At 48.3% G+C, this 27,394-nt stretch overlaps 1 protein-coding gene across 1 annotated transcript in view; it reads right to left on the bottom strand.

The window, feature by feature from the left end:
* Positions 1-27,143, bottom strand: part of map1aa (microtubule-associated protein 1Aa) — a 75,168-nt gene extending 48,025 nt beyond the window's left edge. The window contains 2 exon segments of the mRNA XM_055662570.1: positions 12,821-12,922; positions 26,796-27,143. Of these exon segments, the coding sequence (XP_055518545.1) occupies positions 12,821-12,922; positions 26,796-27,078 (385 nt within the window). The 5' untranslated portion in view covers positions 27,079-27,143.
* Positions 27,144-27,394: the final 251 nt, after the last annotated feature.

Below are 27,394 nucleotides of genomic sequence, written 5' to 3'. Positions count from 1 at the left end.
TGGCATGGACTTGATGGGCCAAATGGCCTTCTGCACTGTATTGAAACATACAGAGGTCTATTTAGCACAAACCAATGCTTGGGCACAATTTTCAACAATACTGATGCTAAAAGGAGACAAGATTCCCATCGATAAGTTTTCCCAACAATAAATCCTTCTCTCTAACTTTTCCTTTATCAAGTGGGCTATCGAAGTGTCGACTCCCCCCTCCCCCCACCCACTCCATTCACCAACTACCCCACTGCTGTACACAAGGGGTTAATTTATGCAGCTAACATTCGTCACCGAGTTTGCATTCACCTTTGAGAATGGAGCCGTTGAACATGGTTTCCAGAGCAACCATGAGCTCAGAGGGAGCATTCATTAAACTCAGTCTCAGTCAAGTCCTCACCGACAGGGCCAGTCAACGGACTGGGGATGGGATCACTGCATTTACCTTAATACTTGGATTAGGAGCCCCCCCCCCCCCACTTACGACCAGAGTCCCCCATCCTTCACCAGAGAGCCAAGGTTCCCGATGTTTGGGGGAGCGGCTGGGCTTGTACACTCTGGAGTTTAGAAGGATGAGAGGGGATCTGGGGTGGGAGACTGCAACCTTCACCTGGTCCGCCCTGTTTCGACTAATGCGATCAACTCGACGTGCACAAACGGAAGATCAAATAGAACAAGTTGCCCAACTTGAGAAAAAAAAATATTCACACAGAGAGTGGTGAATCTCTGGAATTCTCTGCCACAGAAGGTAGTTGAGGCCACAGTTCATTGGCTATATTTAAGAGGGAGTTAGATGTGGCCCTTGTGGCTAAAGGGATCAGGGGTATGGAGAGAAGGCAGGTACAGGATACTAAGTTGGATGATCAGCCATGATCATATTGAATGGCGGTGCAGGCTCGAAGGGCCGAATGGCCTACTCCTGCACCTATTGTCTATGTTTCTATGTAACAACTCTGTGCATGCCACATGATAGAAGAAGAAGAAGAGGGGATCTCATTGAAACATATAAGATTGTTAAAGGCTTGGACACGCTAGAGGCAGGAAACATGTTCCCGATGTTGGGGGAGTCCAGAACCAGGGGCCACAGTTTACGAATAAGGAGTAAGCCATTTAGAACCGAGACGAGGAAACACTTTTTTCTCACAGAAAGTTGTGAGTCTGTGGAATTCTCTGCCTCAGAGGGCGGTGGAGGCATGTTCTCTGGATGCTTTCAAGAGAGAGCTAGATAGGCCTCTTAAAAATAGCGGAGTCAGGGGATATGGGGAGAAGGCAGGAACGGGGTACTGATTGGGGATGATCAGCCATGATCACATTGAATGGCGGTGCTGGCTCGAAGGGCCGAATGGCCTACTCCTGCACCTATTGTCTATTGTCTATTATCACAGACAACCTGATGCGGCCAATCCCAAGTCTCACACACTTAGCGACATTGATGGATATTGCCCAGTCCATCACAGTTACTGAGTTTAGACACAAAGAGTTGAAGTAACACCCACCACACTTCAAGAAAAAACATTACCCCCATGTCCCTATTACCCCAAACCTGAATGTCTTTAGGATGTGGGAGGAAACTGGAGCATCAGGAGGAAAACCACATGGTCTTGGGAAGTACGTGCAAGCTCCACATAGGCAGCACCCAAGGTCAGGTTCTATTAAATCTTTCCCCCTCTCATCTTAATCTGGTTCTCGATTCCGCCTACTCTGGGCAAGTGACTCTGTGCCTCTACCCGAACTATTCCTCTCATCATTTTGTACACCTCTATAAGATCTCCCCTCATCCTCCTGCGCTCCAAGGAATAAAGAAATAGAGAGATGGTTGACGTTGGGCTCGGGATTGAATGAGGAAGCAGATTCGGTGGGCTGAATGGCCTCCCTCTGTCTCAGTCACTAACTGAAGGTAATCCAGCAGCTATCCTAAAGAACGACCTCGACCCGAAATGTTACCAATTCCTGTATCGGAAGGAACTGCAAAACGAAGATAGACACAAAATGCTGGAGTAACTCAGCGGGACAAGCAGGCAGCATCTCTGGAGAGAAGGAATGGGTGACGTTTGCGGTCGAGACCCTTCTTCAGACCTATCCCTTCTCTCCAGAGATGCTGCCTGTCCCGCTGAGTTACTCTAGCATTTTGTGTCTATCCTGGGCTTGGCTTAGTGTCGGAGGGAGTCAGTGTACCGGCTTGGACCACAGGACACCAGCGGTAGTTCTCTATAGGAAAATCCATGCTTGGATAAGCCTGCGGGGGTTGAACTCCAGTGAACGCTGCCACCAGTACATCAACCCCCCTGACTATCACACAGCCCCCTCCCCCATCTCTGCAGAATGGCCCACACCGCGACACTAAGGCATTCCTGGCCCCAGTAGCGCAGCAACGAGAGTGATCTCACTCGCCAGCCGTCTGGCAAGAAACACAACACAGCTGGCCCAGACACCGTGAGCTCGCAGGCGGCTTCAAGAGCCGAGACACTGAACAACCCCCCCCCCCCCTTCCAAGCCCCTTCCTCCACCAGGGGAATAATCCCCCCTCACATCGACGAGATGCTAATTCCCCGGGACCACCCTACAGGAGTTAAAGACCAGCCCCCTGAACACCACACTGTAAGCAGAATCCCACAGGGTATTAAACCAAAGTGCTCGCATTCCTCATTCATCCCCATTCATCCCCAACTCTGCCCAGCAACGGCAGCTCCCGTGAATGAGGTGCTCTTTCTACACATTATTCAATGGTCACGTTTTTTCCCCCCCAAATTGGTCCACAGGAACTCAGTACGTTAGAAATTTTAATGTCAATATTCAAACTACGCAGATGTTAAAAATATTCAGGTATGAGATAGCTTTTCTTCCTTCAGGGCTACAAATATCCTCAAGGATGGTGCAACATTGTGAATGCATCAGTTCCAATTCTCCAGAAAGCTATCGATTGCATTCGCAACAGTTTATAAGGTCATAAGCGATAGGAGAGAATTAGGCCATTCGGCCCATCGAGTCCTCACCGCCATTCAATCATGGCTGATCTATCTCTCCCTCCTAACCCCATTCTCCTGCCTTCGCCCCATAACCCCTGACACCCGTACTAATCAAGAATCTATCTCACAGAGAGTGGTGAATCTGTGGAATTCTCTGCCACAGAAGGTAGTTGAGGCCGGTTTGTTGGCTATATTTAAGAGGGAGTTAGATGTGGCCCTTGTGGCTAAAGGGATCAGGGGGTATGGAGAGAAGGCAGGGATGGGATACTGAGTTGGATGATCAGCCATGATCATATTGAATGGCGGTGCAGGCTCAAAGGGCCGAATGGCCTACTCCTGCACCTATTGTCTATGTTTCTATGTTTCTAGGTAATGGAGGGTCTCGACCCAGAACGCCACCGATTCCTCCTCTCCAGAGATGCTGCCTGAGCTACTCCAGCATTTTGTGTCTATCTGGACGAGTGATAGGTGGAAGCAGGCAAGAGGGGTGGGGGTGATTGGTAGAATGGGTGGGGAAAGTGACAAAAGCTGACAGATTTCACCATCGTTTTGCTTTCATGTGTACTGAAGAAAGGTTCAGTTAGGCCATTCGGCCCGAAATGTCCGTGCTGTGCATGATGACAAGACCAACTCATATCTGTCTGCTCATAATCCATTAGCCTTTGACCTGCAACGTTATCTATCTATTCCCTCCACAGGCAATGCCGGGCGCACTGAGTTCTTCCAGCACTTTGTGCAGGAAGGAGCTACAGATGCTGGTTTACACCGAACATGGACACAAAATGCTGGTGTAACTCAACGGGGCCAGGCAGCATCTCTGGAGAGAATTCCCATTTTTGGTGACGTTTCCCCATTCCTTCTCTCCGGAGATGCTGCCTGTCCCATTGAGTTAAGGGGCTGTCCCACTTGGGCGACCTAATCTGCGAGTTTAGAAGAGTGTCTTCAAACTCGCAGCGTGATCGACACGTGGTCCAAGGTGGTGCCGTGAGGTGGCTGGAACTCTCCTTCATGCTCGAGGGAAGTTCCCGAATACTCGCGGCCTCAGATAGGTCGCGGAAAATCTTTCAGCGTGTTGAAATATTTTCTGCAAGTAAAATTTGGTCGGCATGGTTCTTTTGAACTCGTAGTGGAGTGGAGTGGGGTCGCTATTTAGTTACAGGCAGTCGAGGGCAGCTATAGGCAATCTCCTTCGCTGACTGGGCTTATAGGAGTTTTCAGGACCAGGGAAAGCCCACTAAACTTTAGTATACTTCTTAAAAGTGCCTCCACTCCTTCTCTCTCCTTTCTCCTCCCTCCTTCTCTCCCCCCCCCTTTCTCCCCCCTTCTCTCCCCTTCTCTCTCTCCTTCTCCCACTCTCTCCCTCCTCCCCTCGCTCTCTAAAGGACTTACCGTACACTGTGCAGCCGTTTTACCTTCCACTTCATAGCGGGGTATGAATTTCAGACAGCGTTCCCCCGCTTTCCCTGGCCCCCGCCTTTGCAATGTGCTTGTGTGTGTGTGTGTGTGTGTGTGTGTGTGTGTGTGTGTGTGTGTGTGTGTGTGTGTGCGTGTGTTGTGTGGTGTGTGTGTGTGTGTGTGTGTGTGTGTGTGTGTGTGTGTGTGTGTGTGTGTGTGGTGTGTGTGTGTGTGTGTGTGTGTGTGTGTGTGTGTGTGTGCGCGTGTTCGTGTGTGCATGTGCGTGTGCGTGTGTGGGTGTGCTTGTGTGTGCGAGTGAGCATGGGAGTGTGTGTGTGCGTTCGTGTGTTTGTGTGTGTGTGCGTGTGTGTGTGTGTTAGTTCGTGTGTGTGTGTGTGTGTTTGTGTGTGTGTGTGTGTGTGTGTGTGTGTGTGTGTGTGTGTGTGTGTGTGTGTGTGTGTGTGTGTGTGTGTGTGTGTGTGTGTGTGTGTGTGCGTGTGTTTGTGTGTGTGTTCGTGTGTGCGTGTGTGCGCGTGTGTGCGTGTGTGCGTGTGTGCGTGTCTGTGCGTGTATGTGTGTGTGTGTGTGCGTGTCTGTGTGTGTGTGTGTGTGTGTGTGTGTGTGTGTGTGTGTGTGTGTGTGTGTGTGTGTGTGTGTGTGTGTGTCTGTGTGTGTGTGTCTGTGTGTGTGTGTGTGTGTGTGTGTGTGTGTGTGTCTGTGTGTGTGTGCGTGTGTGTGTGTGTGTGTGTGTGTCTGTGTGTGTGTGTGTGTGTGTGTGTCGTCCAGCTCACGGTGTGTGTGCGGTCGGTCGATCCAGCTCGAGGCTTTCCAGGCGAGTGCCCTCGAGCTTGAAGGTCGAAGACACCCTTCTTAACTGCCGGATTAGGTTGCCCAAGTGGGACAGCCCCTTTGTGTCTATACCTCCAGCACTTTGTTTCCTGCTCAAGGGTTGATGCAAGTTTAGTAGGAACGATATTAACACAGTCTGCTCGTGTTTTCATTCACAAATGATCTCGTGTCCTCGAAGCGCTGGGTGAGGCTACCAAGGGCTCCGATTCCCACCTAACCTGTGGAAACGGCGCTAGGAATAAATTGGCTTCCTCTGTCAATGGCAACGGCTCAGACGTGTGAACGGAAGCTTCTAATTGTCGCCTTGGGTCATCACGCTCGGCTAACTCGACTAATTAACGGGAGAGAAAGGTGAAGGGTTGGCTGGGGCCGACTGTGTTGGCAAACGGTTTAATTGGACATTTTGTGGCGATGATCACACGGGGTGGGGGCACACCAGTCTGTGTGCTCGGATGCCTTTGATGAAAGTTTGCCCAAAACCCATGTTAAATTGGAGCTTTCCCTCCTGCCAGTAGACCACCCCCACAATGCCCCTGTACAGAACGGTACAGCATGGGCTCAGGCCCTTCAGCCCACATTGTCCAGGTTGAACAAGATGCCAAGACCATCACATATCTCCCTGTGCATAATCCATATCTCCCCATTCCCTGCTTATCTACACGCCTATCTGAAGAAGGGTCTCGACCCAAAACATCACCCATTCCTTCTCTCCAGAGACACTGCCTGACCCGCTGAGTTACTCGCAGCATTTTGTGCCTATCTAAAAGCCTCTTGAAAACCATTACACCAAATGCGGTCTGACCATCGGGGTTGATGACATAGCATCAGCATTGGTGGAACAGCAGTAGACTTGCTGCCCCACAGCGGCAGAGAATCAGGTTCAATCCCCCCACAGATGCTTGTCTGCACGAGCTTTGTACGTTCTCCCCGTGACCTGCGTGGGTTTTCTCCGGGATCTCCGGTTTCCTCCCACACTCCAAAGATGTACCGGTTTGAAGGCTAATTGGCTTGTTAAAATTGTAAATTGTCCCTAGTGGGTCTGTGGAATTCTCTGCCTCAGTGGAGGCCGGTTCTCTGGAGGCTTTCAAGAGAGAGCTAGATAAGAGCCTTTAAAAATAGCCGAGTCAGGGGGATATGGGGAGAAGGCAGGAACGGGGTACTGATTGGGGATGATCAGCCATGATCACATTGAATGGCGGTGCTGGCTCGAAGGGCCGAATGGCCTACTCCTGCACCTATTGTCTATAGTGTGTGTAGGATAGTGTAAGTATGCTGGAATCGTTGGTCGGCATGGACATGATGGGCAGAAGGGCCTGTTTCTATCTCTAATCTAAACTAAACCAAAAAGCCAAAAACACGAGGACGGGTGAAAGGAAAAGGAAAGAAAAATGTAAATAAAAGTTCTGAGTGAGAGAGAGTTATATGAGATGTCGACCTTCAATGTTCTAGTGGGGAAATTAATTGGCCGTTCGTGTCACCTTGATGCATGTCCCACTCTGCGAGAATGCAGGGTCGGTATTGTATTAAAGGTTTCCAGGGCCATTTAATTCATGGCATTGGCGATCCTTCACTTTGAGAGATGTTACCAAGAGATGTGGGTGCAATCTGCGAGTAATTCAGGTCATTTACAGGGAAGAGTCAGGTGCAAACTCGCTACTTGCGGAGAGAGGGTCCAAGATGTTACTGTGAGCTGGTTTTTTTATAAGAAGGAAAGAGCTGGCGTTGAAACCGTTGACTCATTCCAATGTTGATGGCTTGACTCGGATAATTAGACAGCAGTGCCCTCTATAGGAGTCAAGATTAATAATCAACCTGGTACATAAATCTCTCAGAGTGCTCGTCAGATCATCTACAATACAGCGGACCTGAGTGTGTCCATTAGACCTGTGTAGGTCAAGAAAAGTGCGACCCAGCTTTCTCCCTCCTTCCGACAATGGGAGACTTAGCAGTAGAATTGCTGCCTCAAGGGCCTGTCCCACGGGCATGTGACTCCATGCGGCAAGCACGACCTAACGTGGTCGCTTGAGCCGTACGGCCTCGCGAGGCCGGTCCCACTTCGATCACCGGAGCTGTATGCAGTTGTGCGGAGCTGGTCCCGACATCGTGCGGGGTTCCGAAAAACTGACCGTGTTCAAAAATTCAACGGCCCGCCGGCCAGCTGTCTACCTTAAATTAAACAAATACCTCCCCAGTGCCACAATGGGAAAAAAAAACATTCTGTTAGCTTCGCAATTACTCCATGTACCTGCACATCTTGCACTAGAACATATAGATCCCATCTTCACCTCACATCTCGACAATCTGTCACCATTTAGATAATAGAGTTTTTTTTTTAATGTTCCTGCCACAGTGGGCAATTTCTCATTCCCAATATTAGACTTCATCAGGCAGCTCATTGTGCACTTGCTTAACCCAGTTGCACCTCTTTGTGCCTCCATTGTGTGACCCGTACCTTTGTGGTACTTACAAAATTCTTTTGGCCGCCCGACTTATCACCCACACCAAATCCTGGCATCACATCACTCCAGTCCTCAAACAACTTCACTGGCTTCCCATCTCCCACCGGATCAACTACAAAATCCTGGTCCTCACCTACAAAGCCCTCCACCATCTGGCCCCCCCATATCTCACTGACCTCCTCTCCCCCTACCAACCCTCACGGTCCCTCAGATCCACATCAGCCGGTCTCCTCTCCATCCACAAGTCCAACCTCCGCAGTTTTGGGGACAGAGCCTTCTCCAGGGCAGCTCCCAGGCTCTGGAACTCCCTCCCCCAACTGATCCGCAATTCCGTGTCCCTCACCATCTTCCAGTCCCGCCTCAAGACCCATCTCTTCACCTCTGCCTATCCTTAGCCCCACGTCCCCCTCCCTTTTCATCTGTGCATTAATTGCCTCATACTGTGTTTTGTATTGAATTCTGTCTTTACTTTGTGTACTAGTCATGTCTCTACTATTTATTTCATTTCCCTTACATGTTTTTCCTCTACTTGCTAAATTTTTGTAAGGTGTCCTTGAGACTCTTGAAAGGCGCCCATAAATAAAAATTTATTATTATTATTATTACATTCAACAAAGGTGGACACAAGTTGGGCGCCATTTTGCACGTAATTTACGCTACATTATTTACACGTCACGATGTGGGGTGGATTATGATGTGTTATAGGCGCGCATCACGAGCGCATGGGGCGCGGTGACGTAGGCAGTAACGTGCGGTCGCGCGCGGCGCCCCAGGATTTTGGGATGTCCAAAATCTTCGCGCGCCATCTGCATGACGCGCAAATGACGCCCAAGTGGGACAAGCCCTTCACTCATCGGACAGGCAGCATCTCTGGACAGAAGGAATATTCGGGTGACGTTTCTTCAGACTTCCTATTCCTTCTCTCCAGAGATGCTGCCATTCCCGCTGAGTTACTCCAGCATTTTGTGTCTGTCTGCAGTTCTAAACAGCACGGTCAGTTCCTTCCAAGACAAAGGGTCCTGATCTGAAATGACCATTTTGTTTATTTCCCGCAATACACATGCTGCCTGACCTGCTGAGTTCCTCCAACACTTTCTTTCCTTTGCTCAAGGTTCCAGCGTCTCCAGTCTTTTAGTTTTCAATATATATCTTTAACGTTATAATGTTATGATTTAGTTTAGTTTAGTCGGCCTGTGATGACCAGCGATCACCCGCACACTAGTGCTATCCTTCACACTAGGGACAATTTACAGAAGCCAATCTTCTTATCGAGTCCATGCACAAGATTATAAGTTGGTCAGCCAGAGCTGAACACACTTCCCCGCATCTGCATACATAGAAACATAGAAACATAGAAAATAGGTGCAGGAGTAGGCCATTCAGCCCTTCGAGCCTGCACAGCCATTCGATGTGATCATGGCTGATCATCCAACTCAGTATCGTGTACCTGCCTTCTCTCCATACCCCCTGATCCCTTTAGCCACAAGGGCCATATCTAACTCCCTCTTAAATATAGCCAATGAACTGTGGCCTCAACTACCTTCTGTGGCAGAGAATTCCACAGATTCACCACTCTGTGTGAAAAATGTTTTTCTCACCTCGGTCCTAAAGGATTTCCCCCTTATCCTTAAACTGTGACCCTCTTGTCCTGGACTTCCCCAACATCGGGAACAATCTTCCTGCATCTAGCCTGTCCAACACCTTAAGAATTTTGTAAGTTTCTATAAGATCCCCCCTCAATCTTCTAAATTCTAGCGAGTACAAGCCGAGTCTATCCAGTCTTTCTTCATATGAAAGTCCTGCCATCCCAGGAATCAGTCTGGTGAACCTTCTCTGTACTCCCTGTACGGCAAGAATGTCTTTCCTCAGATTTAAGAATGGTGTCTGCCTTGTGCTTCTTGCGACAGAAGCCAATTAACCTACAGTACAAAGCTGTACGTCTTTTGGGAGTGTGGGAGGAAACCGGAGCACCCTGGAAAAAGTCACGCAGGTCATGGGGAGAACGTACAGTGCAAACTCCGTACAGACAGCAACCGTGGTCAGGATTGAACCCGAGTCTCTGCCGCTGTAATGGCCCTGTCCCACGGTAGGAGTTCATTCCAAGAGCTCTCCCGATTTAAAAAAAAAATCAAACTCGCGGTAAGCACGGAGAATGAACCTAGCGGGTACGTCGGAGCTCGGGGACGTCTCTTAGCGGCTCGTTACGCTAACGGCAGGTACTCGGGAAGACTTGCTAACGGCAGGCAAGCACGTGAAGACTCGTGAAGATTTTTCAACATGTTGAAAAATGTCCACGAGAGCCCCGAGTACCGACGAGGCCATTACCGTAAATCTCCGAGATCGAATCAGGGCAAACTCGGGAGAGCTCTTGCAATGAACTCGTACAGTGGGACAGGGGTTTGAGGCAGCAACTCTACGACTGCACCACCGTGCTGTTGTTAGTTAATGTACAGCATTGAGCTTGCAGTTCACTCACGATCTCCCATCAGCTCCTTAGTAAGTTACCATGGCACAGATCAATACCACACAATTCCCCCAGATCATTTAATCTGAAGAATTTCTGCTGTCAAGCTTTTCTTATTCTGTTCAAAGTGATTTATAAGCCCTCCCTCATGCGATCTCTGTCGGCAGAGATGAGGCTTACAGTCACACAATGATACAGTGTGGAAACAGGCCTGTCCACTTCTGACCAACATGTCCCAACTACACTACTCCCCACCTGCCCGCGTTTGGTCCATATCCCTCCAAACATGTCCTATCCATCCATGTTCAAGAACTGCAGATGCTGGAAAATCGAAGGTAGACAAAAATGCTGGAGAAACTCAGCGGGTGTGGCAGCATCTATGACAAAAATGCTGGAGAAACTCGTCTGAAGAAAGGTTTCGGCCCGAAACGTTGCCTATTTCCTTTGGGTTTCGGCCCAAAACGTTGCCTATTTCCTTCGCTCCATAGATGCTGCCGCACCCGCTGAGTTTCTCCAGCCTTTTTGTCTACCTATCTATCCATGTACCTGTCTAACTGTTTCTTAAATGTTGGGATAGTCCCTGCCTCAACTCCTCAACTACCCCCTCTGGCAGCTTGTTCCATACACCCACCACCCTTTGTGTGAAAAAGTTACCCCTCAGATTCCTATTAAATCTTTTCCCCTTCACTTTAAACCTCTGTCCTCTGGTCCTCGATTCACCTACTCTGGGCAAGAGACTCTGTGCATCTACCTGATCTATTCCTCTCATGATTTTGTGGCTTGTGGCTGGAGGCCTTGCAGCAGCCTGGAGCTCCCCTGGAATGGGCACCACTCATAAGGCATGGACCCAGGGCATGGACTGGACTTTGAAAATGGTGCCTCTTGGACACGTGGGATCAGTAAACTATTTCTGATCGGGGATGCATCTGCCAATACTCTACTGGATTTTGTCTAATAGCCCTGTCCCACATACGAGTTCATTCCAAGAGCTCTCCCGAGTTTAAAAAAAAATCAAACTCGTGGTAAGCACGGAGAATGAATGTAGCGGGTACGTCGGAGCTCGGGGACGTCTCTTAGCGGCTCGTAACTAACGCTAACGGCAGGTATTCGGGAAGACTCGCTAACGGCACGGGAAAACTCGTGAAGATTTTTCAACATGATGAACAATGTCCACGAGAGCCCCGTGTACCGACGAATGGCCATTACCGTAAATCTCCGATGTTCGAATCAGGGCAAACTCGGAAGAGCTCTTGGAATGAACTCGTACCGTGGGACAGGGGTTTTAAGACTAAACACTCCCACCATGTGGGCGGCACGGTGGCGCAGCGGTAGGGCTAGCGCCAGAGAATCGGGTTCGATCCTGACCACGGGTGCTTGTCTGTACGGAGTTTGCACATTCTACTCGTGACCTGCGTGGGTTTTCTCCGAGATCCTCGGGGTCCTCCCACACTTCCAGGTTTGTAGGTTAATTGGTGTGTGTATGTGCGGGGATCGCTGGTCGGTACGGACTCGGTGGGCAGAAGGGCCTGTTTCCGTGCTGTGTCTCTAAAACTATATATTGGGCTAAATTGGTTTGTCCGCCCTTGTCCCGTATATATACACACTGAACTTTTTTTTTTCTCTCTTTCATTTATCATATTATTTATTATGTTTACATATTCTGTTGTGCTGCAGCAAGTAAGAATTTCATTGTTCGATCTTGGACATATGACAATAAAACGCTCTTTGGACTCTTGACATTATCAGAGAGCAAAGATTGCAGACGCTTATTAAAAGAAAATTCTCGAAACACTCAACAGGTCGGGCAGCATCCGAGGAGAGAGAAACAGTTCATATTTCAGGTGGCAGTGCTGGAGTAACTCAGCAGGTCAGGCAGTTTCCCAGGAGAACAGTTTAAAAATAAGGGGCAAGCCATTTAGAACGGAGACGAGGAAACACTTTTTCACACAGAGAGTGGTGAGTCTGTGGAATTATCTGCCTCTGAGGGCGGTGGAGGCCGGTTCTCTGGATGCTTTCAAGAGAGAGCTAGATAGGGCTCTTAAATATGGCGGAGTCAGGGGATATGGGGAGAAGGCAGGAACGGGGTACTGATTGGGGATGATCAGCCATGATCATATTGAATAGCGGTGCTGGCTCGAAGGGCCGAATGGCCTACTCCTGCACCTATTGTCTATTGTCTATTGTCGATAACATGGAGAGGCGACATTTCGGGTGGGGGTTCCTTCTTCAGTCTGTAGAACGGTCTCGACCTGAAACATCAACTATCCATGTTCTCCTGAGAAGCTGCCTGACCCGCTGAGTTACTCCAGCACTCCGGGACTTCTTTAATGAACCAGCTTCTGCAGTTCCTTGTTTGCAACATTTCATGTCAATACCTGGCCTGATGAACATTTCAAACATCTTGTGTTTTTACAGACAAGTTAGTGATATCTTTATTTCATATATATCTAATTCCGTATAGGTGATTCTTTAAACAATAAACAGTTTGAGGTTCCAGGCTTAATATGCAAGGCAAGGTTTTTGTATCTAACGCATATATGGTTCCGTAAACAGCAGCAGTTCAGGCTCAGGTGTGTGTGTGTAGGTGTGGGGTTAACAGCAGGAGTGGTCATCAAATAATGCTCCACGATGGACACAAGGAAGTTGGGGGAGATATTGGGACGTTCTGAGACCGCAGTCCCTGACGATGGACTCACCTCTTACATCGCTGGAGAACTGAGCCGAATGCCTGGTCACAAAGTGCCTCAGCTGCTGGTCAAGGTCAAAGGAGGTCAGGTCCACATCCCAGGAGCGAACGCCTGCATTTTGGGGGAAATCAAAGACAAGCAACCGTCAGCCACTGCGTTACCGTCAAGGGTCACACAATGAGACCAGGCCGTTTGGCCCCGACCTCCCGCACATAGACTCCATCCACACCTGCCTCGGAAAAGCAGCCAACATAATCAAGGACTTGTCCCACCCTGCTCATTCATTCTTCTCCCTGCTCCCTTGTGGTAGAACGTACAGAAGCATGAGAGCGTGCACCACCAGACTCTGCCTGGGGAAACGCAGCCAATGTGTCAAAGACTTGTGTCGGAAGGAATTGCAGATGCTGTCGAAACACAGTAAAGGTTGCAATCTCTCACCCCCAGCCCATGGATTGAACATGCGGTGGCCAGCGCCCCTTGTGCCTCTGCCGATGCCCGTGTCGTCACCCTGAGACCATGTGGAGGGGTCCATTCACGGGCCACACTCCCAGCCCCAGCAACCAGTGGGCCTTAGCTCACACTGTCTGGGGAGCCTCTGTTCCTCTGCTCAGCTGAGGGAATGTAATAATGGGACAAGGCAGATACAACAGCGGCATCTAAGAGGCTTTGAGATGTCCTTGAGTTGGTGGGTACGTGTTGCCTGTTACGGACAGATTAAAGTCATAAGTGGCCGGAACAGAATTAGGCCATTCGTCCCATCAAGTCTATTCCGCCATTCAATCATGGCCGATCTACCTCTCCCTCCAAACCCCATTCTCCTGCCTTCCCCCCCATTACCCCAGACCCCGTACTAATCAACTAGTTACTGGTGACCCTCGGACTATCTTTGTTCGGCTTTATCTTGCACTAAAACATAGAAACATAGAAATTAGGTGCAGGAGTAGGCCATTCGGCCCTTCGAGCCTGCACCGCCATTCAATATGATCATGGCTGATCATCCAACTCAGTATCTCATACCTGCCTTCTCTCCATACCCCCTGATCCCCTTAGCCACAAGGGCCACATCTAACTCCCTCTTAAATATAGCCAATGAACTGTGGCCTCAACTACCTTCTGTGGCAGAGAGTTCCAGAGATTCACCACTCTGCCCTTCGAGGGAAAAGATATTCCCTCATCATGTATCTGTACCCTGTGGACGGCTCGATTGGAATCATGTATTGTCTTTCCGCTGAAGATAGACACAAAAAGCTTGAGTAACTCGGCGGGACAGGCAGCATCTCTGGAGAGAAGGAATGGGTGACGTTTCGGGTCGAGACCCTTCTTCAGACAGGTTTCCGCTGACTGGTTAGCACACAGTAAAAAGCTTTTCACTGTACCTCGGTACACATGACAATAAACTAAACTAAACTAAACAATACCTAATAAACTAAACGGATTGGATGTCCCACAGCTGAGACGAGCATAGAGCTGTGCGTTCCCTTTTGCAATGCAGTACCTTTGGGCTTATTCTCTATTTAAGAATAAGGGGTAAGCCATTTAGAATGGAGACGAGGACACAATTTTTCTCACAGAGAGTTGTGAGTCAGTGGAATTCCCTGCCTCAGAGGGCGGTGGAGGCCGGTTCTCTGGATGCTTTCAAGAGAGAGCTAGATAGGGCTCTTAAAAATAGCGGAGTCAGGGGATATGGGGAGAAGGCAGGAACGGGGTACTGATTGGGGATGATCAGCCATGGTCACATTGAATGGCGGTGCTGGCTCGAAGGGCCGAATGGCCTACTCCTGCACCTATTGTCTATTGTCTCAATGATGCTCACAGCCCCAGGCACAGCAAGGAGGTCAGGTTTGTTATGTGGACTTTGCTGCCAGCAAGTCAGATCTGGGCAGCTTACACAACAGCAGTATGAATATTGACTTATCTAACTTCAAATAACCCTTGCTTTCCCTCTCTCCATCCCTCCCCCTTCCTTGTTCTCCGGCCAGTCTGACAGCCCCTCCCCCCCCACCCCCCTGATTAAGTTTTACCTCTGTATGCTCCGCTGTCACCTTCTACGAGCTAACGTTGATCTATTCAACATTTTCCCTGAACTTCATCTCCTTTGATGTCTCATCTTCACACCTTACCCTTCCTTATCTCTGTGTCTCCCTCTCCCCTGTCTCAAGAGCGGTCTCGACCCGAAACGTCAACCCATTCCTCCTCTCCAGAGATGCTGCCTGTCCCGCTGAGTTACTCCGGCATTTCGTGCCTATGATCGGGTGTAAACCAGTTCCTTCCCGCACAGATCCGGGCCAGTTTTGGTTTGAGTGGACTACTTCCAAATGCCTCGGCTGCCGGATGGGGCGAGAATATTTCTGCCTCTGCCCCAGATTAGACGCGGTAAGTTATACAGCGTTGAATTTGGATGTGTGGGCGCAGCACTCAGACAGAATAAGAGCAGCAGTAATCGATAGTTTCACTGAACGCACAGCTGGCTTGCTATAACAGTTGGTCGACACTGAGCACAGTCCCAAATGGGTTGAAACCGATGCTGGTGCAAAGTGATGTTATTGCCAGTCTGCTCGAAGACTTGTTGTTGATGCGTAATTTTAGTTTCAACCTGCGCAGAATTCTGTCTCTCGGCAGAGTCTGTGTGGTCGGAGCAGAGAGGCACTGTTAATGGCCCCACACCGGCTGAGAGAGAGACTGGCTAAATGGCAACACTCTCAAGTCGGGGACATTTCTCACCTGCGATAAAGGTTCTAACAGGGTCGACTGGGCTTGTATTCACTGGAATTTAGGAGGATGAGAGGGATCTTATAGAAACATACAAAATTCTTGGATTGGACAGGCCAGATGCAGGAAAAATGTTCCCCATGTTGGGGGAGTCCAGAACTAGGGGTCACAGTTTAAGAATAAGGGATAGGCCATTTTGGACTGAGATTAAGGAAAAACATTTTCACCCAGAGAGTTGTGGATCTGTGGAATTCTCTGCCACAGAAGGCAGTGGAGGCCAATTCGCTGGATGTTAGATTTAGTGATGAGGATACATTTCTTTAGTCAGAGGGTGGTGAACCTGTGGAATTCTTTGCCACAGAAACTAGTGGTGGCCAAGTCAGTGGATATTGTTAAGGCAGGGATACTGTAGATATTCTTGATTAGTGCAGGTGTCAGAGGTTATGGGGAGAAGGCAGGAGAAAGGGGTTAGGAGGGAGAGATAGATCAACCATGATTGCGTAACACAGTAGGTGATGGGCCGAATGGCCTAATTCTTCTCCTATCACATGACCTTATGACTTTATGATGCATGATATGTGCAGGTAGATGAAAGATGGACGTGCCATCGTGTTATCCCAGATAGAACAATGAAATTCAAACTTGCAGCAGCACAACAGTGTATGTAACTCAGGGTAGACAGAAATGCTGGAGAAACTCAGCGGGTGAGGCAGCATCTATGGAGCCAAGGACATCACCTATTCCTTCGCTCCAAAGATGCTGCCTCACCCGCTGAGTTTCTCCAGCATTTTTGTCTACCTTTGATTTTTCCAGCAAGTGCAGTTCTTGCTTAAACATGTAACAGGGGGGCAGGCAGCATCTCTGGAGGACATGGGTAGGTGACGTTAAAGGTTTCGGTTCGGGACCCTACTTCGGACTGATTGTGGATTGGGGGGGGGAGGGGGGGGGGGGGAATCTTTGTTTCCTAAAACCCTCACTAAAAACAAACATGTGGTTCTACTGCACAATTCATATTGGATGTCCAAACGCAACTTGTTGCTGGTAAAAGCCGGTTCTGCATTGTTGCGGATGCATTGGGAATGCAGCAGTCTGTTTGTGTGCAGCAGTCGCCCGTGATCCAACTGCAACAAAGCCAGGCGCTGATCCTCGATAGCGTTGGCCGAGGGGGAAATAATGGCAAAGACACAGTGGCACGGTGGCGCAGAGGTAGAGTTGCTGCCTCTCAGCGCCAGAGTCCCGGGTGTCAACCTTGCCTCCAGGGGTGTTGACTGTACGGACTTTGTACATTCCCTCTGGGACCACGTGGGTTTTCTCCAGGTGCCCCCGGTTTCCTCCCACACTCCAAAAACATACACAAATTGTAGGTTCAGCGGGGTGAGGCAGCATCTATGGAGCGAAGGAAATCATGAGAAACCCCTTCCACCCCTGCAACGGACTGTTCCAGCTGCTACGGTCAGGCAAACGCCTCCGTTGCCATGCGGTGAGAACGGAGAGGTTGAGAAGGAGTTTCTTCCCAGAGGCAATTCGGACTGTAAACGCCTATCTCACCAGGGACTAACTCTACAGAACGTTTTTCCTTCTATTATTTATTATGTAAAAGAATATGTGCGTTATGATTGTGTTTATAATTTGTTTGGTTGTTTTGTTGTTTGTCTTTTGCACAAAAGTCCGCGAGCATTGCCACTTTCATTTCACTGCACATCTCGTATGTGTATGTGACAAATAAACTTGACTTGACTTGACTTAAGAAGGAACTGCAGATATTGGAAAACCGAAGGTAGACAAAAGTGCTGGAGAAACTCAGCGGGTGAGGCAGCATCTATGGAGCGAAGGAAATAGGCAACGTTTCGGGACGAAACGTTGCCTATTTCCTTCGCTCCATAGATGCTGCCTCACCCGCTGAGTTTCTCCAGCACCTTTGTCCACATTTGTAGGTTAATTGGCTTCAGTAAATAAAATTTAATCTCCCTAGTATGTAGGATAGTGCTGGTGTACGGGGTGGTTGCTGGTCAGCACGGACTCTAGGGGCCAAATGGCCTGTTTCCAGGCTGCACCTAAAGCCTAAAGTTTCCCTTCTGACTGCTGGGTTGCTTGCATCAGCCTGACAAAGGGATTCGCAGTTTAAAGTCTCATCAAGCAGACAGCTCAACTAAAGCTGCAGGATGGCTAATAAAAACAGAACTGCAGAGGCTGGTGTCTTGCTGCTGCAGTAAGGGTGTTGGCCAGGACTTTGGTGCTGAAGAGTCTGGAGTTTGATTTAACCACGAGTTCAGTTTGGAGACGCTGATTGGAAACAGGTCCCCTCGGCCCACCGAGTCCGACTAGTTCTGCCTGACCCCACTTTCTCACCCACTCCCCGCATACAGTTTTGGTCTCCAAATCTGAGGAAGGACATTATTGCCACAGAGGGAGTGCAGAGACGGTTCACCAGACTGATTCCTGGGATGTCAGGACTGTCTTATGAAGAAAGACTGGATAGACTTGGTTTATACTCTCTAGAATTTAGAAGATTGAGAGGGGATCTTACAGAAACTTACAAAATTCTTAAGGGGTTGGACAGGCTAGATGCAGGAAGATTGTTCCCGATGTTAGGGAAGTCCAGGACAAGGGGTCACAGCTTAAGGATAAAGGGGAATTCGGCCCTTTAAAACCGAGATGAGAAGAACTTTTTTCACACAGAGAGTGGTGAATCTCTGGAACTCTCTGCCACAGAGGGTAGTTGAGGCCAGTTCATTGGCTATATTTAAGAGGGAGTTAGATGTGGCCCTTGTGGCTAAGGGGATCAGGAACAATCTTATGGAGAGAAGGCAGGTACGGGATACTGAGTTGGATGATCAGCCATGATCATATTGAATGGCGGTGCAGGCTCGAAGGGCCGAAATGGCGTACTCCTGCATCTAATTTCTATGTTTCTATGTTTCTATGTTTCTATACCCAGGGGATCTCAATCAACCCAGGGACTGGGGGGGGGGGGCACCAGGAAAGATCCTTTTGCTATGGGGGAGGAAACCTGAGCACCCGGAGTGAACCCATGCAGCCAGAGGGCCACCAGACAAACTGTGCAAACTCCGCGCGGACTCACACCCAAGATCAGGATTGAACCACGGGTCTCTGGCATCGTGGTGGAGTGACTCTCCCACTGCTGCCCCCCGTGCCACTCCGAGTTCCCTGTATGTCCAAATCTTTAAACCATTCAAGTCGTGTGGGGGTGGGGTGGAGTAAAGAACAGAACAGGGGTTGGGGGGGGAGGGGGGGTACTACATGTTAATTCCCATTCACCCCGCTGCTGGGAAATTAAAATCACTCCTGCACATTGTACATTTTGTCGTTCAAAAGACTTTGCTTCATCTTGTTTGTCTAAGTATCTATAAATACTTCCACCTGCACCACTTCCAAAATAATTCTCATGAGATTGCAGATGCACAATGTGAACAAAAGAACACAATATGCTTTAGTTTGATATCACTTATTGCAGACAGTGGTGACCTGAGAGACGTGATCCGTGCTAAATTATATCCGGGAATCTATCGGGCCGGATCGAGTTTCCTTCCTGAATCCTCCCTGGACTGCATTGCAGTGTAATCTGATCCCCATCAAATGGACCCACTGCCTCCAGCCACGCCATAAAAGAGACAGATGCTATACGTCTTGCGCTGTTTCTCCTCCTGACTCACACAGGCTGAAATTGGGAAGGACGGCACTGGCCAAACTGACTGACCGCTGTGACATTCAGCTGAGACGGCCGGGTATTGTGCAGTAATTTTCCAAAGATATGCAGACAAATATATCTTCATCAAAACAACGGCAGGGTAAATCTAACTTGGTAAATCCACCCACGTTTGGCTTTTCTGCTCATCGCCCTTAGAAACATAGAAAATAGGCACAGGAGTAGGCCATTCGGCCCTTCCACCCTGCACCGCCATTCAATATGATCATGGCTGATCATCCAACTCAGTATCCCGTACCTGCCTTCTCTCCATACCCCCTGATCCCTTTAGCCACAAGGGCCACATCTAACTCCCTCGTAAATAAACTATTATTTCTTAGGTGGTGAATCTGCGGAATATGTTGCCACAGACGGTGGTGGAGGCCAAGTCATTGGGTATTTTTAAAATGAAGGTTGACAGGTTCTTGATTTGGAAGGGCATTAGAGTTAGTGGGGAGAAATCTGGAGAACAGGGTTGAGAGGGGAAGATAGATCAGCTATGATTGGATAGCAGAGTAGATTTGAGGGGCTGATTGGCATAATTCTGCTCTTAAGATTTATGAACTTATGCCTGACCAACTGTGTTACTCCAACACTTTATGTCTTTTTTGTAAACCATCACCTGCAATTCCTTGTTTCTACAGCCAAGGGTGGCTCAGTGGCATAGCGATAGAGCCTCACAGCACCAGCGACCCGGGTTCGATCCTGACTAGGGGTGCTGTCTGTACGGAGTTTGCACGTTCTCCCCTGTGACCTGCGTGGGTTTTCTCCGGGTGTTCTCCGTTTCCTCCCACACTCCAAAGACATACAAGGTTTGTAGGTGAATTGGCCTGGTATATCTCGGAGAAATATAGTATAGGAGCAGGGAGTTTCTACTGCAGTTGTACAGGGTCTTGGTGAGACCACACCTGGGGTATTGCGTACAGTTTTGGTCTCCTAATCTGAGGAAGGACATTATTGCCATAGAGGGAGTACAGAGACGGTTCACCAGACTGATTCCTGGGATGTCAGGACTGTCTTATGAAGAAAGACTGGATAGACTTGGTTTATACTCTCTAGAATTTAGGAGATTGAGAGGGGATCTTATAGAAACTTACAAAATTCTTAAGGGGTTGGACAGGCTAGATGCAGGAATATTGCTCCCGATGTTGGGGGAGTCCAGGACAAGGGGTCACAGCTTAAGGATAAGGGGGAAATCCTTTAAACCCGAGATGAGAAGAACTTTTTTTCACAGAGAGTGGTGAATCTCTGGAACTCTCTGCCACAGAGGGTAGTTGAGGCCACAGTTCATTGGCTATATTTAAGAGGGAGTTAGATGTGGCCCTGTGGCTAAAGGGATCAGAGGGTATGGAGAGGAGGCAGGTACGGGATATTGAGTTGGATGATCAGCCATGATCATATTGAATGGCGGTGCAGGCTCGAAGGGCTGAATGGCCTACTCCTGCACCTAATTTCTATGTTTCTATGTTTCTATAAATGTAAAATTGTTCTGAGCGTGTGTAGGGTTGTGTTAATGTGCAGTGATGGGCTAGTCAGACTCGGTGGGCCGAAGGGTCTGTTTCCTCGCTGTATCCCTAAATTAAACTAAACTAAACTAAAACGAAAAGATATAGTGCCGTTTTTCCGGGACAAACTAGTTTGCCAGGGACACGGTGTCAGGGACAAGGATCTGGGGCCTTCTGCTTGAAACCACTCTCCGCGGATTAGATTATTTTTGCAGAGTGGACATATCTTATTGTCTTAATAGATCCTCTTTACCACACGGGAGTGAGGCTTCCCTCACTAATGGCGCCCAGCTGCAAGATCAGTAACGGAAAATCAAAACCGATGCATAATTTAACAGGACCTCGAGTGCTGTTTGCAACCGATCCATTTTTAAAAATGTATTAATAGAAATCTAGGTGAAGGAACAAGGTTAAAAAATACTGCAGAACAGATAGAGGAGGAAAAATAGATGGAGGTGGCGTTGCCAAGTGGTGAGGTAAGGTTTGATAAGACAATTTATGGGATGCACTATGTCCATTAACTGAGATCCGTTGAGCAGCTCTCTCTTCCCTCTGGAGTCAGAGGGTTGTGAGTTCAAGTCCCACTCCAGGGACCCTGTGTGTCTTGTACAGTCTAACTGTCCTCATTAAAACTCGTGTGACTTTAGAGATACAGCGCGAAAACAGGACCTTCGGCCCACTGAGCCCCTGCCAGCCCGCGATCACCCCGTGCACTAGCACTACTCTACTATTAGGGACAATTTACAATTTACCCAAGTCAATTAACCTACAATCCTGTGCGGCGTCTTTGGAGCGTGGGAGGAAACCGCTCAGGGAAAACCCACGGCGAAACAGGAAGAAGGTGCAAACTCCGTACAGACAGCACCCATAGACAGGATTGAACCCGGGTGTCTGGCGCTGTAAGGCAGCAACTCCACTGCGCCTGCCCCACTTGGGCGTCATTTGCGTGTCAAATATGCGACATCATTTACGTGCCACGATGCATTACGCGCGTCATGGCGTGTGATGAGGCGTGGTGGCGTAGTTAGTAACGTGTGGTCGCGTGCGGCGCTCCAGCGTTTTGGGATTCACAAAATCTTCGCCCGCCACCTGCGTGATGCGCAAATGACGCCCAAGTGCGACAGGCCCTTACCGCTGCGCCACCGTGCCGCCCGCCTGATGCTGACTTGTTTAAGGCAAGCTTTGAGGGAAGAAAGAGCCCGGATATCGAAGAGTTCGGGGAAGTAATCCCAACGGTTAGTATTTAGAACATAGAACAGTGCAGCTTGTCCCACTATATCCACGCTGAACATGGTGCTATGTTAAAATAATCTGCCCTACCTGCATATGATGGTTATCCCGCCATCTCCTGCAGATCTCTTTGCCTATTTAAAAATCTCTTCAATGCCACTAATGTATCTGCATCTACCATCACCCCGGGCAGCGCATTCCGGGCACTCACCACCTTCCGTGTACAAGAACTCACCCTGCACCTCGCCTTTAAACTTTGCCCCTCTGATCTTAAACTATGCGCTCTAGTCTTTGACATTTCCACCTTGGGGTGAAAAGGTTCTGACTGCTACACTATCTGTCACTCTTGTGATTGCATATATTTCCATCAGGTCTCCCCTCGGCCTCTGGCACTCCAGAGAAAGCAATCGAAGTTAGTCCAAGCTGCCCTTATTGATACTACCCTCCAATCAAGGCAGCAGCCTGGCAAACCCCTGCTGCTGGAAGATGAAGGCATGGCTACAATGTGACTGAGCTGGAGCACAGAATATTTGTGGTGTAACAGACTGATGGGGTTGGAGGACTGGAGGAGATTAAAGTGGGAGGGAGTTGAGAGGTCGTGAATGGATCTGCTAACATATCCAAGCATTTTATAATCGAGGGTGAGACGAGAGTAAGCTACCAAGCGCAGGAAGAGTGGAAGTGAGTGAAAGTGTGGAGGAGGTGGCAGTGACTGCCTTTGGGGTGAGCTGGCGATGGGGATGGAAGCAGGTGGTCTTGGTGGTTGAGAGGATGTAGGGGGACGACAGATGGCGCAATGGGCTAAGTGTTCGGCTGGCGACCGGAAGGTAGCCGGTTCGAATCCCGCTTGGAGTGCATACTGTCGTTGTGTCCTTGGGGCAAGACACTTCACCCACCTTTGCCTGTGTGTAAAATGTAATGTAATTATGTGAAGCACTTTGGGGTCAATGCAAGTTGACTAAAAAATGTGCTATATAAATAAGATTATTATTATTATTATTATAGGTCAGATGCTCAGTTTGGGGTCGGGCAGAGTGCACAGATGATGTGCAATATTTACTTCATAATGAATAATCTTCACGAGTCTTCACGAGCTTACCGCGTTTCCCGAGTACCTGCCGTTAGCGTTACGAGCCGCTAAGAGATGTCCCCGAGCTCCGACGTACATTCTACATGCTTACCACGAGTTTGATTTTTTTTTTAAACTCGGGAGAGCTCTTGGGTAAACTCGTATAGTGGGACAGGGCCCTTAAGTTTGTATATCCTACTACACACATTAGGGTGGGACAATTTAGAATTTTACCAAGCCAAGTAACCTACTAGCCTGTACACCTTTGGAGTGTGGGAGGAAACCGGAGCCCCTGAAGAAAACCCACGCTGGTCACGGGGAGAATATACAAACTCCATACCAACAGCGCCATTAGTCAGGATCGAACCTGGGCCTCTAGTGCTGTAAGCCCGCAACTCTACCATCTGCACCATCTGCGCCACCAAGTGTTCTGGCCCGTGACCACCAGGTTCAAGAGCAGCTTCTTCCCAACAACCATCAGGTGCTTTAACACTGCACAACACTAACCTCAACCTCATGGACTGTCTTTGCACCATGGACTTCAACTTGCCACTGTTACAGTTAATGATTCAATTCAATGATTCAATAATACTTTATTCACACCTAGATACAGCGAAATGCTTTGTATTACGTACAAGCTGGTAAATTAAAATGGCAGAACTCACTCAGGCATCACTCACATTTCTGGAGCCGGCAAAGTTACAAAAGTTCACAGAACAGTCCTACCTCCTGCGCGTGGCTGCAGATAGCCCCCTGTTGGGTCCCCCTTCATTGTTGGTGGCCCCCCATTGTTCTCTGTCCCCCCCCCCCCCCCCATCTTCCTGGTGCCCCCCCCCAGCGCCAAGTCCACCCCCTTCGTTCTTTGCGCCAGCTATCTAGCATTAGCAAGTTATTGATTATAGATTATTAGACATTTATCTGTGTGTTGTTGCAGTAATGGGCCTGTTAAGCTGCAGCAAATAAGAATGTAATGGTCCCCATTCCCGGCACTCATGGCAATTAAACGCATTCACGACTCTCTTGGCTCCAGTGTGCGTACCATTGTTTTTGTACTGCGTTTGCTGCAGAACCTTACTCTGCATTGAAAGGCTAAAGGCTATTTCCTTTCCCACAGGATTAATAACAAGCACATCCAACGGTGCTCCTGGGTCTATAAAGTGCGATGGGAGGAGAATGTCTTGTCTCCTCAAGCTCATTTTGCTACAATTGATGGTCTACTGCAAACCCGAACATTTTCCTCACCCCTTGCATATCTATGTACAGTCTAATCCTCCACAGTGTTACGTTACGTCTGCCTGCAATGTGAGAAAAGAAATCCTGTTTGTCTGTTTCTTATTATCGTTGCACAAACTCTTCCAACGGTATGGGGTCTGCTTTAACAAGGTCACAGAGAGAGACCACTGTTTACTACCTGTGGTCGAGGCAGCTGCAGTGTGAAAGGAGTGGAGTTCAAACCTCCCCACTTCAGAGATTGTGCCAGACAGTGACACATGCCATCAACAGCAATCAAACACTCACAAGCATTCCCTGCAAATACTGACTCATTCCAGGGAATGTCTCCAAATTAGGATACTTCTCGGAGTCCCCCCTGCTGATTGAGGCTTAGCTTGTGGACAATCTACAAACACTCAGACAATCAAACACTCAGATCAAAATCATTACAGCTACTTAAACTGGAGGTAGAGAGATTTGGGGAATACACAGAAAATGTGTTGAAGTCAGCACAGTTCAGCTATGATCATATTGAATGCTGGTGCAGGCTGAAGATGCAACTTGTCCATATTCTCTTGTATTCTATGGTCTTCTGCAAACACTAACACAGTGCTCTAGTCCCTTTATTGATACTAATACCCTCTCTCCCAATAAATTACAATGCATATATTTGGCTAATATTCCAATTTGCAAACCACAGTTTCTGCCCAGCAGCGTGGCAAGAAATATTTATATTGATTATATAGCAACAGCTGCCAAGTCCATTGTATTAATGGGGGGGTATCTAGCCAAGCACTGAGAAATGCTGCCATTTTGGGCTCCAGAATTCCAGGATTCTGAGCAGGAAATTTGCATCGTAAAGTCCTTCATTAAGAAAGGACAAATCTTTTCAGTTTAAAGCAATGTTATGGTTTCAAACACTTCAATATGCCTCCCAAACAATTTAGTTGCTGACTAGTTGTTAAACCAGAATAGGGAGAGGGGAAAAAAACAACAGCATTAGCAATATAACCAAGTATTATTCAACTATGTGGAAAATTGCTAATGTCAGAGGTTCTGACCAAGTTGCCAGACCTGAAACATTGTCTGTTTCTCTTTCCGCAGGTGCTGCCTGATTTATTACATTTTCACTGTATTCTTTCTTTTATGTTAGTAACTTTCAGTATTATGTTTGCAACTGTCTTTGATGTTGGAAGTAACTGACTGGAGTACTTCACCACAAGTAATCATTGTTCCAGCTTTTGACAGATGCCATGCCATTTCCTAAGGAAAGATATTAGCTAAAAGGGCATGCACCAAAATGTGTTTGTTCGAGGAGATACTTAAAATGTAACATTGCACCACCTTGATTAATTCCGAAGCTGCGACAGTTTTAATATGATACAAATATGAAAGGCGTGTCTTTGTGATAAGGCTATACATCAGGAGATTGTCAGCAGTAAGCTGGTGGGCAGGATTTTAAGGAAAAAGAGTTTTCCACGGAGCCCTGGCCACAATGCATCCCTCAATCAACATGGCCAAAAGACAACATCTAGTCACTGAACTTGCAGTTTGCAGCAACTTGCAACGCACACATTGTCTGATGTGTTAGCCACATTCAAACAATAGCAAAAGTACTTCATTGTTTGCAGAAAGTCCAGAGACATTCTGAAATGTTAAATCTTCCTTTGCAGCCCTCATAAAATGAGCAAACAAGCACAATTGACATGCACAAACATGCACAGATGAGCAAACGTGCTCCTGAAGTAGGGACGCAACCTGAAAGGTCATTTATTTCTTTTCTCCAGAGATGCTGTCTGACCCTTTTGAGTTACACCAACTTTTTGTGTTCATCTTCGGTTTAAACCAGCACCTGCAGTTCATTCGACCATATGCACAATCATACATTTAATCTAAACATACATTGTTGATTATCCTTGGTAAGTGATAGGAGCAGAATCAGGCCATTCGGCCCATCAAGTCTACTCCACCATTCAATCATTGCTGATCTGGGGTATCTAAATCTAAATCTTATTAGTTATTTATGTTATGACATTGGATGGAAGCTGAATACCAAATCTCGTTGCGCTTATGTGCAATGCCAATAAAATATATTATTATTATTATTCACATTATTATCTATCTCTCCCTCCTAACCCCATTCTCCTGCCTTCTCCCCATAACCCCTGACACCCTGTTTAAGAAGAAACTGTAGATGCTGGAAAATCGAAGGTACACAAAAAATGCTGGAGAAACTCATCGGGTGCAGCAGCATCTATGGAGCGAAGGAACTTCGCTCCATAGATGCTGCTGCACCCGCTGAGTTTCTCCAGCATTTTTGTGTGTACCCCTGACACCCTGTTCTCGGAACATTTCAGGGTTCAAGTCAAGTCAAGTCAAGTTTATTTGTCACCTACACATACGAGATGTGCAGTGAAATGAAAGTGGCAATGCTCGCGGAACAACAAAACAAATTATAAACACAATCATAACACACATATTATGGGTTGTGGAAGAATCTAGTTTTTTTTTTTATTAAAGCCTATTTTCCACGCTGTTTTTTTTGGTCCTCACCTTGCTCAACGTGGAGGATTGCTGCCCGCAGCTGGTCATCTGTGCTGATCTCGCCGATGACTATCAGGATGTAGTGTGTGTGGTTGGAGCGGGTGGCCGCTGTCCCTGGTGCTGGAGTTGGAGCGCCTGCAGCGGGCGGTCGCTGTCCCTGGTGCTGAAGTCGGAGTGCCGACAGCGGTGCTGAACCTGGCTGGGCTGCAGCGGGCGGTCGCTGTCCTTGGTGCTGAAGTTGGAGCGGCCGCGGTGCTGAATCCAGCGGGGCTGACCCGGCCGCTGTCGCCATCGCAACCGTGTCAATCAGCGGCTCTCCTCCCTCCAGCTCGACCTTCTTATGCGAGCCGGCTTGCAGATGCATTGGCTACTGCCCTTGACAGGCACCCGGCTGATGTCAACGACAGCCTATAGAAGCGGGAGACAGGCGGGACTTGGTGAGGCTGTGCGCACACTCACACACACACACACACACACTCGAGAGAGAGAGAGAAAAAGTGCAAAGTGTTTTCTTACATAAATTCTGCGTCAGTGCAAGTGGAGACTGATTGTGGTGCAATGAGAACGTATCTGGGCGTGTGCAGTGCGCTTTGCAAGACTCATGGTCT

The sequence above is a fragment of the Leucoraja erinacea genome, chromosome 36 (assembly GCF_028641065.1).
Source record: "Leucoraja erinacea ecotype New England chromosome 36, Leri_hhj_1, whole genome shotgun sequence".
NCBI classification, from domain to species: Eukaryota; Metazoa; Chordata; class Chondrichthyes; order Rajiformes; family Rajidae; genus Leucoraja; species Leucoraja erinaceus.
Note: the sequence above shows the minus strand (reverse complement) of the source record. Positions and strands in the feature narration are given on the sequence as shown.